We start from the raw sequence: 15,028 nt of genomic DNA on the forward strand, positions 1-15,028 counted from the left end.
CCTCGTGACAGACGTAACGTCATTCTGCAGCTTTCAGCCAATCACTGAGGTAGCACATGATAGTGGGGGAAGGCGTGGGATAAGGGATGATGCTGCATTTCTTTTTCCTTATTCGTGCGAATCGAGGTTTCATGTTTCATTTGATTTACTCGAACCTGCTGACAGAGTTACCTACAATGACGAAGCACTTTTAATATCTTCAGAATCAATAAACTGGTTGAAATTCATAGAACTGACCCGCAATACAGAATCACTTAAAGTGTGTTATTTGTGTGGAGAGGCAGACTGTGACGTTTTCATTTTCCTTTAGTCACACATATACAGATAACATAAAAATAAGGAGAAAAGAAAACATTAATTACTCTTTCATGTTAACTACAATACAACAGGCCTTATTGAAATCAAAAGTGTGACTGTTTCTCATTGACCCTTATGTCAAAACACATGGACACAAGTTCTTTGCAAACTTGCAAATACAAATGACAAACATCATGAAGTTGGTGAGGCTGCAAAATAACTTTAATTTTTATAGATGTTCTCTCTTTCTTCTTTCTTTTTCTGTAAGATGACCATGCACTCCTTTTCTGACTAATACTCTTCATAGTCAATCTAACTTGTTTAATCCTAGTATAGTAAAATTTGGGCCAATAGCGCTGGTATACTTGTTTAACCTCATAAATACATTGCCACATCTAAAAAGTGCTGATAACGTGTTTTCACCCAAGGTGGTTTTTATTGCATTACTCAATACCACAGCACTGTTGCGAGAGATTGACTCCAAACAACCTGAAATGACCTGTAATTTCTAAAACAAAAAGAGAACAACGAATCTGCTTCATTTATTTCATTTGTAAGCACATTTGATTTTTTTTTCCCTAATGAAACAGAGTCTCAGTCCTGTTTTTGGGGAAACTCTTTATGATATTTTGCTGCAAAAATAGTGTCATTACATCAGGGCTACCAGGTGTGTTATTCACACAGGTGTAATAATACAGTTTTTGATATTTTCAATAAAGGGATCCACTATACAGCGCATACATGGAGGGAAAGACATGCTAGCATGCAGGGTGTCCTCTGCTCCCTGCCCAGTGCATGCTGGGATAGGCTCCAGCCTCCTGTGACCATGAACAGAATAAGTGGTTTAGGAAATGCAAGGATGGAACCATTACAATAAAATAGTGAAGGTGTATCAGTGTTTATGTAATTACAGTAAACAGGCTCTGGAGTAAAACATCAACTGACTCTATATTTGGTTAATTTGTGAGCCAGTTGAGTGACATTTAGTCTATCTGAAAAGGACTGTAGGGTTAACTATACTGTACTGAAGTGACATTAAAATGACCTGCATGCTGTGTTTATGATTAGCCTCTGTGGTAAACCAAGCCCACCTGCCTCTAATTCAGAAACACATTGAGAGTTAGGTTGGAGTTTGTCCTCATTTCAACTTGATTATTACGAACTATCCCCTATGATCACTCTTATCAGGCTATAATGAACTGACACAGCACTGTGGGCCAGTAGTTTTCCACTGACATAGCTGTGCTTTGTTTACAGTGTCTTGCCCAGGTGGACATGAAGGGCCTGTCAGCGTGGAGTAGTGCTAAGGAAAGAAATTAAGAACACATCTTTAATTTGGCACATGCTTCACTGAAGGTATGTTGCATACAGAGCTAATGTGTATCAGAAGTAGCTTTCATATTTCAATATACACATAACAAAAATGTAAAGGTCACTCTAAAATGTATTTTTTTTCATGACACAAAGTGGTGGAGCTCATACTGCTTTTGTCCGCGAGCACTTCCAAAATTAACACAAAATAAAAGGTCCTTGAAGTTGCTTTAACTTCTTTTGTGACAACCCTCTGGTCTGTTTGGTTGTGTCTTGTTTGTTCTTCTCTTGCAGGTTCACATTTGGCAAGTTGGGGCCGTCCACTCGTGCCCAATGCTCCCAGTTCTTTTCGAAATAAATCAGTTAATTTGTGTGCATTTCTGGTGTCTTCATGGTCCTTTGAGCCAGTGACAACACTTTGCTGTCATCCCAACGTGTCCTAACCATATGGACTTGTCACAACAGGAAAAACACAATTAGACTTAACTGCAATGACAGGTCAGTTGCATTAAATGTAACAGTGACAGTGAACCAGCTCACACAGTGGCAGGACCTCCTCTAAGTGGAATGAATCATTAATACACCTGTGAGCTTCCTCCTATGACAAGTCAAAACATCTGCTATGTAACCAGTGCATTCCTTATGGCTTCAGAAGCACAAGACTCTGCTTGTTCCTGGCAGAAAGTACAATTTTGAGGTATTTGTACTGTACTAATACTTCATTTAGTAGTTACTTTTCAGATTTTGTTTAATAATGCTAAATATATTTAACTAACAAATTCTAATGTTATATTGTAGACTAAGATAAAGATCCTCAGGGGGAAATTCACAAGCTACCCAGCAGATAAAATCTGTAAAAAAAATCCTTGATTAAAGAGATGAACACATTAATGCATCAATAATTACAATACACTAATATGCATGACTCTGATATATGCCAATCTATATGATGAATACTTTTATTTTCCTACTTAAAGAGGATTGTCATGCTAATACTATTGTACTTTTGCTCACGTAAAACTTAAATGTATGACTTCACTTGTGAGTATTACTACTCTGTGGTACCGCTGCTTTTACTGGAGTAAAAGACCTGAGTACTTCTTCCACTTCTGACCATTACACAGATGAATTTAAGAAAGTATTCAGGGATTAATGGCACCAGATGCACTGTTACTACACGTGTTGCCAGGCAGTCTAACTAAAAGCAACAAAACCTGTCACGCATATACTGTTTTCTGTAATCAGGGAACAATAAAACTAAATATGGCCCTTTAGCAAAATACATAACACGTGTCCATAGTCATATTATGTGCTATATTCTCATACTTACAAAAAAGTGACTCAAAAATGTACTCATTCTTATTTTGTGCTGTGTCACTTTACCACGAAGAGTCGGTACATAGAATAAGGTTCAACTGAGGATTGTGCTGTGTCATTGTTGTGACTCAGCCCACTTCACTTTGCTCTGTTTTGGTCAGGCTGACAGACAGAGGGAGGAGTCTTGTGACCAAGGAAACGAATGACTGGAAGTCTTTACCTCAGTGCTCTGCTGGCTGGAACCGGTTTGGAAAAGTAAAATAGGAACAAGAAAGTTAAATAAGGAACTAATGATTAGATAGGATTTGCTGAGTACTGTAATAACATCAAGCACATGAATGGTATTTTTCTTTTCAAATGTTCCTTTCAAACATTTCTCACACTCTTTAATTGGTTAACCCTTTTCATACCTGCCAGTTCCTGCCACTTTTATACACAAAATTGCTAGACTGATATTGAGTTCAACAGCAAGTTAGACTTCCTTTTAGTTTGAATATCAGTGACATGTTTCCTTGATGAGCATCGACAGCTTTTCTTTTCTTTTTGTTTGGGCCAAAATAAATGATTACATTTTGGCACAGCATTTTTACATGTTGGTAAATGGGGCTCATAACAGCAACGTTGGCTCTTTTCTAGCAACTTCTGCAACGCTCCCATTTGAGACAAAATGTCTACGGTCTAGTCAACAACAGTTAAGTGTTAACTATGAATGTGTGCCATATATGGCAGGGAGTTTCGCTCATTATAATGCTGACAAATGCTGATTGTTAAGAAATAAAATGACGTGAGTTTTGCAATTATTTGGTCTTAAGAAAGATTAGATGAAACATTAAGGGTTCACCGAAGTTATCAGAATTCAGAAAGACAGCAGTGTGCAAATTCATTAAAGCATCTTTTAATTATGGCGTTAAGACAGTGAGACCCACAGTCATTCTCTGGAAACACATACAGTTTTGAGAAACAGTTTTGTTTTGTTTTTTTACATTGGGATTATTAAATTGGAAACAAACTAGATTTCACTGGGAATGTTTGCATCAAGTGTAGTCCACTTGCATGGCTAAAGGCTGCAGCATTATTGTACAGTAATGACGACATACAGTACAGTGCATTAGCGTATTAAGACTAATCGAATTTTGCTCAGCCATCGACAGAACTCTAAGGCAGATGAGGTTTCAAGTTTCAGACTGAAAAAAGGGAAGCATTTGTAAAAACAATTACTATACCGAGATATTTATTGAAAGTATTTTATCATGTCTCTGTGAAACTCTGTCACTTCCAAGTATATATAATATTCTGCTCTGCTCTGTGTAAGTCTGTCTGGAAAACTAAATGCTTGCCCCAGAGTCATAATACTCTTAATAAATCAAGCAGAGATATGATGACTAATGGAAAAAAAGAAACATAATAGCAAAAGATAGAGGTAGAAAGTGAGCAGGTTTTGTGTTTATGATTGCATACATTTTACTATGTCAAGTTAACACATCAACAGTCCTGCTAACACATGGTCTTGGTGGTGAAGGGCTATGGGCTCTCCTGTCATAACCTCAAATCTAAATTTGTTAGTATATTTAATCTCATGTTTTCTAATACTATTCAACTACTTCATTGTTCATCTGACATCTTACAGTTTTCATGGTCACAGTTAATTTTTGATCCTTCCTTTCGAATCTACACCATACAGGTCACAGTTAAACTCTCCATACTGATGTTAAAACAGCAGATATCTGCAGCTCTTTCTCCCTCTATCTTTCTTGCAATCTTCATCTTTTATCCCAGCCTCTGTCTTCTTAGTCAGTAGGAATCCAGACACTCTTCCACTGGACGGCATTTCCCCACATCTCTTCCATGAATGAGGAATGGGACTGAGTCCAGTCCTTCCCTCCGTCTTTCCCCTCCACGAACAGGCACAGGGTTTTCAAAGGGCTGGTGCAGGTGTGCTGCAGGTACTGACAGCCCTATGGCAGGAAATCAGAGAGCAAAGGTGAAGCTTGATTATTGACTATTTTGGAGTGATGAGCCAATCGACTCTCCCACAACCTCTCCTGACAAAATTTGAACACTAGTGTAGGTGTTGATTCAGTTTATTTATATAGCGCCAATTCACAACAAAAGGTATCTCATGACACTTTCCAATTTGAGCAGGTCTAGACCAAACTCTTTAATTAAATTGTAAAATAGAGAGAGCCCAACATTCCCCCTTGAGCAAGCACTTGGCGACAGTGGCGAGGAAAAACTGCCTTTTAGAAGGCAGAAACCTCGGAGCAGACCCCGGCTCAAGATGGGCGGCCATCTGCCTTGACCGGTTGGGTTGAGAGAGAGAGAGGGAGAGAGAGAGAGCAGGAGAGCGACAGAGAGAGCAAGGGAGAGAGGCAGAGGGGGTGGGGTGTGAGAGAAGGTGTTGGTGTGTGTTGGTGCTTAGTTGTCACCTCAGCACTGCCCCAGTACCAGATGGCCTTAATGACACTGTGATTAGCCAGCGCCACTGTCAGCTGGTCTCTGCTTCCTGTAAGGATATTTACCAAACCTGCTGGCAGGTCTGACGACTGGAGCACCTGAGGAGAGGCAGGAAGAGGAAAGGTGCTATGCAGATAAAACCAGTGTTTACACATGGACAGGTGCCCTCAGGTGTTGTCAGTGGTGGTAAGTCACATGTCCGATGCAGCTATATTGACTATGATATACCTCAAGAGTCTGTTCATATGTTAACATTGCGTCACTTAATGTATTTTTTCCACTTTTATACAGATGACACTCAGCTGTACTTGTTGTCAAACCTCACTGTCTCAGCAAACCTACTGACCTAAAGACTGGCCTGCACTCAATAGTTGAGTTTAAAGAAAAAAAAATATTTATTTGTGTTTTCCATGGTTTATCAGGGTAAACAGCTGGTGGTAAACAGCTGATTACAGTCTCTGGTCGCCCATTAAATCATTGCAGAAGAAGACAGTGTAACAAGAGGACGTAATAAAAGGAGCACTCATCAGAGGACAGTTACAGTCTCCTCAGCAGTCTGTTTCCATTTCACTTTGTTGCTTTCTTTATTTGTACAACAGCTCTTAATTTTCTAACTTTTGTATTGAGAAGTGCAGATGCTTTCCTTGACCATGAAACATCCAAACATGTACCTGAATGAATGCCAAGGCTGGTAGTGGATACTTCTGACTGGGAACCATGATGATGGCGTTGCCAGTGGCGATGGCTGCCCCAAGTAGTGTTACTATAGAGAGGAGGGGATTCTTGTCAGGGAGGACCACCCCCATGACTCCCAAGGCTTCAGGGAGGGAGAAAGCAGAGCCAGACTGTGGTACAGGCTGAGGTATAGGAACATAACAAAATAGAAATGGAGATCAAAAATGCTAACAGTCTTCCAGGCAATCCTAATTTGTTCATTATCAAAGAGGTGTTTTATCAGCTTTGTATGACATAAAAAAAAGCCTCACCAGACTACTTCCTTGGATTTTGTCACAGTACGCCGCCCAGTCGCTGAGTCTGGTGATGCTGAGCTCCAACTCCTTTTCAGCCTCTTCCTCTGAGACACCAGTCTGACGACTGACTGATGCAGCTATGTCCCGCCTATTTGCCTCCAGACCCTTTGCCAGAGAGTAGAGTGACTGAGCACGAGCAGATGGACTCTTCTTCATCCAACTAGGGGAGGTGAAGGTTGTTAAAAGAAATAAAATTGTTAAGAGAAACTCTTAGTGCTGATGCATGTCATCTTTCATGATTTTATTTTTATTTGACTGGAAATGTTGGTTAAAAATAAAAGATATGAATTTCCTGCAGGAAAACCATAATGAGCACAAGAAGAACTGTGTATTCATTGAATTTAATCTGTTGATAATCATACTGTGTATGACACAAGCACTCAGTAAATTTGTGTCAAGTTTGACTTTGACTGGTGATAAACACACACAGCCTACTAGTTTATGAAATACCTTGCTGGCTGTCTGAATGAGTTTTTCTGATAATCTGAAAGCCTAAACGTCTCGGACAAGTTTAACCTCTAAAAGTTTTAAAGCTCTGCAGGCTTTTGGATTCACATTTGTATCTTATCCATGACAGTGAATTCACAGTGAACAATCCATGAGTTGGAAAAAGACTTGTTTTTTTGGGTTGTGTATGTTGAGGCCCTTGGAAAGTTAGGATTGTTCCAGGGGTGGGAGTGGTAGTGAAATGTGTGACTTTATGCACCTGCAGCTGTGTGTCACGCCTCTCGTTGATCTACTGCAGCCTGTATTGTACCTAATTTGTATATTGCTTCGGAGAAAAGTCTCTGCCAAATGAACACCAGAGTTTTCTATTATGCGACTTGGGCATTTTCTGGAATCACAGAAAATAAATTTTGGTGAATGGCTGAACATAAGGCTGTCATATATGCTTTCTTCCTTCCTTCTAATGTTTTCCCAGCCAATGTGCAGCTTCTAAGAAAACAAGGAACAAGCTTATCAGTCGGTTTAATGACGGCACAATACACTACAGACACGAATACACGAGGTCAAGGTCCAAAATGTTTTCAGATAACAATCATACATTTGTACTATGGTCAGAATATTTTCTTTCTTACTAATATGAATTCCTTTGTTTTACTTAGTTTTAAGTGATCTGAGTTTGATCAAGCAGCATCCCACTGCTCTGGTTATGACCACAAGTACATATAATTTTGTTGATATACCCATTATATATACACACCTGTATTATTAACTTTATGTTATTCATTTATTTGTACTTATTTGCTTTTTTATTATATTCAGCCAAAAAACCTTAAGTCTACCTATTGTTTATTGCCTCCTTCTCTTGTCAGACATGTAAACAGTGGTCTTGGGCTTCGACTTTGAAAACATGTGCTTAACTGCTTTTTTTTTTTTTTGCTTGGCAATAGTTTGTGTGTAATTTGTGCATGTTTATTGTGGCAAAGCTCTCACCTGGGCTGGACTTTGACAGCAGCCTCCACGGCATTACGGACGTCTTTCCGACCACCTTCTGGACAGTAGGCTAACACACTGCCGCCCTCTGGGGTCTGCACAGCTACACTGCGGCCAGACACTGATTTACACGCCTTACCACCGACAAACTGCAGGTAGGACTTAGGAGCACTGAGGGGAGAGGAGGGAGGAAGGGAGTGATACATTTGGACCGATACTGTAACCCTTAACCCTGCATGTGTTTGAGTATATCATGCTGTTATTCAGAATACAATGCCTTGTGATACCTCATAAACATGTCTCAAAGCACATACAGCACCAGAAACCCACCTTGCAGGGTCTGAGTCATCAGGAATAACAGCTGGGGATGCTGCTGTTCCGAACGTTGAGTAGTCCATGGAGACGGGAGAGGAGCGAGGTAGGGGAGGAGAGAACGAAGAGGGCAAGCGTAGAAACTGGTACAAACCCTGGCAGAGAGCACAGAGAGGTCTAGGTACTAAATTGTTGTTTTTTTTGCTTGTCAACACAGCAAGGCTCCCACATCCATACATTTTTCCTCATGCTTATCTGATAATTAGGTGTGTGTTTGCTTCATGTCTATTGTTTGACTCGGAAACAACGTCATCCTTCTGGTTGCAATTCCAAGTGAGAGGTATCAGGGGACAGTTTGAAAAGACCCACTGAGTGTCAACAAACCATTAGAGTGGCAGAACCACCATTGTCAGCAGTTACATGTAAATAATTCCAGTATTACCAATAGTGCAGTAAATTACACTAATTTAAAAGAAGCTGTGCTAACAAAAGTTGCATCTGTTTGACTTGTTAACAAACCCCTCTAAATATGTAGCACCTTACAGTTGCTAACTGAGACTATTTAAATGATGTGACTGCAATCTAGCAACAATGCTAACCATCTGGGAATAATGTGTAAATGCTCCCATGTTAAAATAACAGGAGGTTTTCGTGTTCTTCTCATTTTACTGACACTGCTGTTAGCTTAGCTGAAAATACTTCTACAAAATGTACTGAGCATAGCCTTTTCGACTAGCTACCTAGCTGAAGCTAATTTTTGGCATGAAACTATTAATAAAATGAAATTAGAGTCAGTCAAATTATCATCCATATACTGTACTGCATACTGCTTTAGCATCATTGGATTAACTCTTGTAAAAGTAGATAGTGTTTTTGTCGGTAAGCTAACACACATAAATTAAAATTAATTAGCTAACAATACTTGTGTTTACAGATCCGATGACTATTTTCATAGCATTATCTTCATCTTCAAGTGCATATCTCTGGTACAAATGGTTTGTTACACTGGTAATAAATATTTTACAATATTTCAGTTTTGGGGCGTTGTGTGTGTTTTTTGTTGAAGTGCTAATTGTGTGATACTGAAACCCACCTCCTGTCCTCCGTCAGTGCAGGTGCCGCTGTCTTTGTGACCAGAAACAGGCATACAGGGGTCAGACACCGAGTGGGAATTCACCCACACCGAGCCAACCGACAGACTGGGGGGACAGGGAGAAGAGGAAATTATCAGCAGGGAGAAACAGACACATTACAGTAGTAACATTATCAGTGGTACCTTTCCAGTAGCTGTTCCCAGTAAGCCACGTCAGTGAGCGACCAAGCACAATATCAGAGCCCGAGAAGTGGCTCACCATAACGGAATGCAGGCCATCATGATTATTACTGTTACACTGTTATTAATTTCACCTGTGGCTTCTCTCCAAGTAAAAAAGGTGATGATCAAGGCATATGAAAGAGGACAGGTGAAACAAATGAAAAGGCAAGAACCATACAAGTAAATGGAGGAAGAAAACAAGCAGAAGGAAGGAAAGAAGAGGAAGATGAAACAAAGATGTTTGAGTGTGTGAATGTGTGTACCTCTTAGCTGTCTCCAGAGCCAGGGTGAGGTCTTCAGTCCAGATGGAGGCTGCCTGGCCATGAGGACTGTGATTTCCTGTGTCAACACAGTGTTACTGTGATTCTAGCTGAAATTCAATATTAAAAACACAAAGTCCTCTGAAAACTCTCTCAGTTTATCCCCATCACCGAGATAAGGAACTAATGATGATAACATGCTACCAACCACATCTTTAACAGGTCTCCTACAAAGCTTTTAAAAGCTGAACATGTACTTTTGTAAGAGAACTTTTCATATCCATCAACCATGTGACTTGACCATCCAAAATGAATTTCTTAAACTAGATTCAATCGTGCATCGATGCCCACAGAACCTTCCTTACCCAGCGTCACTGCTTCCGTGTTGGTCCTGAAGGTCATGACAGGCAGCAGGGGTCCTGGAGAGGCGCTGACCACAAATGGAGAGGAGGGGGCTGCACTGCAGAGCACCGTGGGAGGGTACTGGGCACCTGAAGAGGGGGCTGTGCAGGACTGAATCAACTGGGGACCAGAAGGAAACACTTGAGTAGATAAGAAACCCAAACATGTAAATTACAACTCATTTTTATTTGTCAGCTCTTCTTTTTCCCACTTTTTGGTCAATACACACATTTAATCATCTATTCATTTTCTATTTTCATCCATTTTAAATTTCCAGTTTTATCAGCTCTCTACCTACATACTGCCAACTTCAGTTGCACCAGTGTATAAATTTGTGGTTAAGAGTAAAGCAGCTTCAGCAACCAAGCTAAAGCTAACAAAGTTACCTAGTTAATGCTACAGCTACACTGGCATTTTTGTTAAATTCATTTGACATTATGAAAAAGATTCTAAATCTCTTTCACACACACACACACACACCTACAAAATAGTAAGGATAACTTAAATGCAACATCCTTCAACTGTGGTCCCTATGAAGACAAGATAAATGCATTTAAAAGATGACAATATTATGACTATAGAAGCATGGCATTGATGAACTTCTGAGCAGTTTACACTGTGAGGAAAATCAGCTTCAGGTACACACACTGCAAGTTGTAGTCCTTGATGAAGATGAGTTGAAGATAATGTTCTAAAGATAGTTATGATCCCATCCATCTGTTGTCTAAATTTTAGATATAAAATGCATTTTAATGTTTCAAAGAAAAGTCAGGTAAGCTTCAATCACTTAAGTCATACGGTTAATTTACTCTGCTGCCAGTCACATGTCTTAAACGTTGCTGCAGCTAAGCACTGCTTTTCTTTGTGCTTCTGACTAACCGTGGCCCCCTGCTGCTGAGATTCCTGTACTGCAGCCTCAACCAGGGCCCTGTCTTCATCACTGCGCAGGGCCACACACTTCATGCCTGCCATACGGAGCTTGAGACGGGCCACGACTCTGTCCAACACACTCTCCTGCACGCACAACACCCAGTGGACCTGAGGAGGGGAGACAAATGTTACAGAGACGTGGTGGTCCGACACGATGCCGTGAGGCTTTGATAGGAGATACTTCTTTGTGTAACTTGCCTCTTTTCTCTTTTTGAAGGCAGTCTCTATCACTCCATCCACTGCGCTGTCGATGTCGGCTGACTCAAAGACAATGAAGGGACACGTAGCTCCGACGCAGGCAGAGACAGAAACGGGAACGCCCATCCCTGCGGTGGCTTTACACAGCATCACCCCGTCCTGAAAGAAAAGAGAAACATTGCTGTAATAATTTAGGACATTTTGGTAACATTAAAACACCTTTAAAAGTTGCAGAACAAATGTGTAGGTAGGTTCTAAACTTTCTGTTTAGGGATGTAACACTAATTTTGTCCCAAACAGACCTGCTTGTTGCCGCTGTAGGTGACGTAGCTGACGCTGGAGCTCTGAGCCACTTTGGCACCCAGTGACATGTCACTTCCTGTTAAAACATTAAGAGCCCCAGCAGGAAGTCCTGCTCCCATAAAAAGCTGTGCCATCAGGAGCGCTGGAGGGGCGCTGCTCCGACCAGGGACAACGATGACAGAGTTGCCTTGAAGAAGACAAGACTCAGTTATAACCAAGAACAACTCTTAAATCAATGTGACAGAAATGTAATCAGCAACTATTTTGATAATTAATAACTTATTTTCAAGTAAAAATGCCAAATTTAATGGTTTCAGCTTCTCGAATGCAATAATAATGCCAGAAAAATGTCTGCTTTTTCTTGTCTTCCAATTTGTGTTGGTTGGACAAAACAAAGTATTTGCTGAAACCACCTTGGACTCTGGGAACTACTGGGCACTATTTCCTGGTTATTTATAGAAAAAAATATATATAAATAATAATAAATAATTGATCAAATGAGAATTAAAGTAATTATTAGTTAGACTTTTTCAGTGTGTATCTAATTAATACAGTGTGTATCTTACCCATGGCCAGTGCTGGTAAGACTTTAAGCATAAGGGAATAGAGAGAGCAGTCATCAGAGACAACTACTGCCACCACACCTGAAAAACAGGAAGCACAAACAAAATGTTAAAAAACAAACAAACAAACCTAAGAATGAATGAAGATTAAAACACTCTACCCCTTGATAACCTCACCCAGTGGTGTCCGGTTGCTGATGAGAGTGTCTCTGAGTTGAGCCCAGCTGCTGTAGTACTGCAGCAGTCTGACGAGGGTGGAGGGCGAGCACGAGACCCCACACAGCTCACACAGCTCCGACACACACTGTCCGTGCTGCCCGAGGACGCTCACCAACCTGTTAGAGGAGGACAAGCGGCGCGGACAGTCATCTCCATGTCTGGACAGTGGCAGAAACAGTGCTGAGGGTCCCAAGGTACGTAAGGGTGGGTGTGTCGTACCTGAGCAGCACTTTGGCCCTCTTGTAGCAGGTCAGGCCACTCCAAGCCTCGTAGCCATTTACAGCAGAGGAGACACACTGGGAAACGTCGTCCTCCACAGCACACACTGTGCTGCACACATTAGCACCTGCACACCAGGAGAGCGGAAAAGACGCACACATGGTCTGTGTCATCTCTTTTCATTCAAAGAAATACGACCAGGATCATGCAAGTCGCCTCAAAGTGGCCTTGTATTTTATCAGATGTTTAGGTTTTCACATTATGAGACAAGTTGGAGGGGAGGCACAGAGGGAGAGTTTGAGCCAAAAATTGCACTCATTTTCCAGTTGTTGAGGGGCACCATGTCAGGCATTGAAAAGGCCAGGTTTACATTGTTCAGCCTCAGGATCATCACAAACAGACAGACTGACCCAACTATTAATTCCATGGATACTTTGCAAAAAGATGGACCATGAAATATAAACTCAGCACTATGTGGGTTTAACAGCCAAACTTCATCAATCATCTGTCATTTAAAGGCATAATATGTAGGAGCTTAAACAGTAAAGTGCCAAGAAAATAAGGACATGAATGCAGAGGGCTCTAAATGAGCTAAATCAGCTCTGTCAGCTGTCTGTGCGTGCCACTCTCACCTTTAGAATCAGCCAGGGAGCAACTCTGTCTGTCTGCTGGACGGACAAACTTGCCATCGATGAACAGACCCAGAGAACGGGAATGGTAATCGAGCCAGGCCTGATGGAGAAGAAAACAGTGGTCAATATGGAGAAAGCATTAAACCATCTCTTAAGGTGAAGTGTGGCTGTGGAGGATTTCTGTGATAATTATGTCGACCAGTCTTGGGTGACAAGCATACGGCCCTGAAGACAGCTTTAAGTAGTCCCAAAATGCAGTGGGGAAATACCACAAACTGATTTGCATGTAGCGAGGTGTACCTATTTGAAATTCACTCTGATGTCTGACCTGCAGTCAAGATAAGACAGCGTGATCTCAAGTCCACAGGTGGAAAGCAACAGCTGTCTTTCAAAAAGTAGCTTTTTCTGCATTAGACAACAGAGTGATGTCTTTACAACGACAGATAAAACACAAAAAAATGATCATCATGCTTTCTGATTCACTTCCACTTCATAACAGGCAGGAACAACAACAATAAAACTGCCTCTAAATGAAGCAGATCCGGCACCGTACACGAGAAAGATCCAAACCTATCGTCAAATTTTATTGGTCAGGGGGACACCACCTCTGCAGGACACTGGTGGAGTGTGTCAACTATTTACAGACAGGAGAGCAAAGTACAGAGCTGACATTCTCTGTGCATCACCAAGTCCATCTTCAACCAGCAACACAGAATAAACTAAAGCTGCTCTGAAATCACACTGTAACACCGAACACCTACATTTTCCTTTGATGGCCTTAATTCAATCTGTTGCTACAGCAGAAACACGGACTGCAGGGATGAGGTCAACTAGATAGATAGATACTTTATTGATCCCGAGGGAAATTCAAGCATCCAGTAACCCATTACAGCAGTAACTACTGATCAATGTCAAAGCTGTTTCATCAAAATGAACACCATGAAAGCACTGTGCCGGATATCTGAACATTTTCCGGGTCCGTGAAGCGACATCACACCAGCATCAATCTTTTCACAATTCTGTGGCAAACTAAATCTCACACTTATCGATAACTCAAGTCTCAATGCTCCGATTTGACTCTACGGGAGGGAAGCTTCTGACCCAAGTCTCAAAATCAGAGGCTGAAACTTCCCTGGAGTATAAATATATGTCCAGCATCTGGCCATTGAGATTTCATAACCAACTACTGTACTGTCACAAGGCACATGTTTGCCTTGCTAACAGTTAATGAACTTCACGTGTCAACAGTCTCACAGGGATACGCTAACTCTAGCGAGCAGTAAAACAAGCTAATATTAGCCGAATATAACGTGAGCTTTATGTTAACCATAGCATCGATAACTATACCTGTGCAGTGGCATGGGTGGAAGTTGCTGCTGGTCCGTACTCCATGTTTTGAAAAATATCGTACACTGTCTTAATTGTGCTTCCAGCCATAATAGTTACAAGTGCCAAAGGAAACAAATCTCCCTTGCGCAGTGTACTCGTTCCTGTGAGGCGTTCAGAGTAAAAATCTTTAAATACTTTGGAGCTTCTAAGATGGGACCTGCAAGAGACAAAAGAGAAAAGGCAAGCAGGAAGGTCGCCTAAAATCCAACTCCACGTCAAACGCAACGTGCGAGCCTCCCTCCCACTAAAAAAACCTCAAGACTAACGCTGTGGACATCAGTTTACAGAACCACCTTTAAACTACGATATGCGAGAGGTTTAACCTCCGCTTACTTCCGGTGTTGATTTCGCGTTCGAAGGCTCGCGATGTCCACTGTTTTTGTAAACCACGGACCGAAAATTTTGATTTATATCAAACTGTAATTTCGTTTTAATATTT

At 41.1% G+C, this 15,028-nt stretch overlaps 1 protein-coding gene and 1 long non-coding RNA gene across 2 annotated transcripts; one reads left to right on the forward strand and one right to left on the reverse strand.

Moving 5' to 3' along the window:
* Positions 1-2,011: 2,011 nt before the first annotated feature.
* On the forward strand, positions 2,012-3,722 carry LOC124072837. Its single transcript, XR_006845604.1, has 2 exons — positions 2,012-2,305; positions 3,087-3,722. It is a non-coding gene; the product is annotated as an uncharacterized LOC124072837 (long non-coding RNA).
* A 76-nt stretch (positions 3,723-3,798) lies between these two features.
* On the reverse strand, positions 3,799-14,827 carry aldh16a1 (aldehyde dehydrogenase 16 family, member A1). Its single transcript, XM_046414547.1, has 17 exons — positions 14,548-14,827; positions 13,201-13,300; positions 12,569-12,695; positions 12,308-12,465; positions 12,134-12,211; positions 11,567-11,754; positions 11,265-11,423; positions 11,016-11,174; positions 10,100-10,256; positions 9,738-9,813; positions 9,253-9,358; positions 8,178-8,314; positions 7,848-8,018; positions 6,366-6,570; positions 6,051-6,236; positions 5,352-5,477; positions 3,799-4,880 (listed from the first exon to the last, which is right to left on the reverse strand). The coding sequence occupies exons 1-17, from the start codon at positions 14,635-14,637 to the stop codon at positions 4,713-4,715; spliced, it is 2,391 nt and encodes a 796-aa protein (XP_046270503.1). The 5' UTR covers positions 14,638-14,827; the 3' UTR covers positions 3,799-4,712.
* Positions 14,828-15,028: the final 201 nt, after the last annotated feature.

Source organism: Scatophagus argus, chromosome 16 (genome assembly GCF_020382885.2).
Source record: "Scatophagus argus isolate fScaArg1 chromosome 16, fScaArg1.pri, whole genome shotgun sequence".
In the NCBI taxonomy this organism is placed as follows: Eukaryota; Metazoa; Chordata; class Actinopteri; family Scatophagidae; genus Scatophagus; species Scatophagus argus.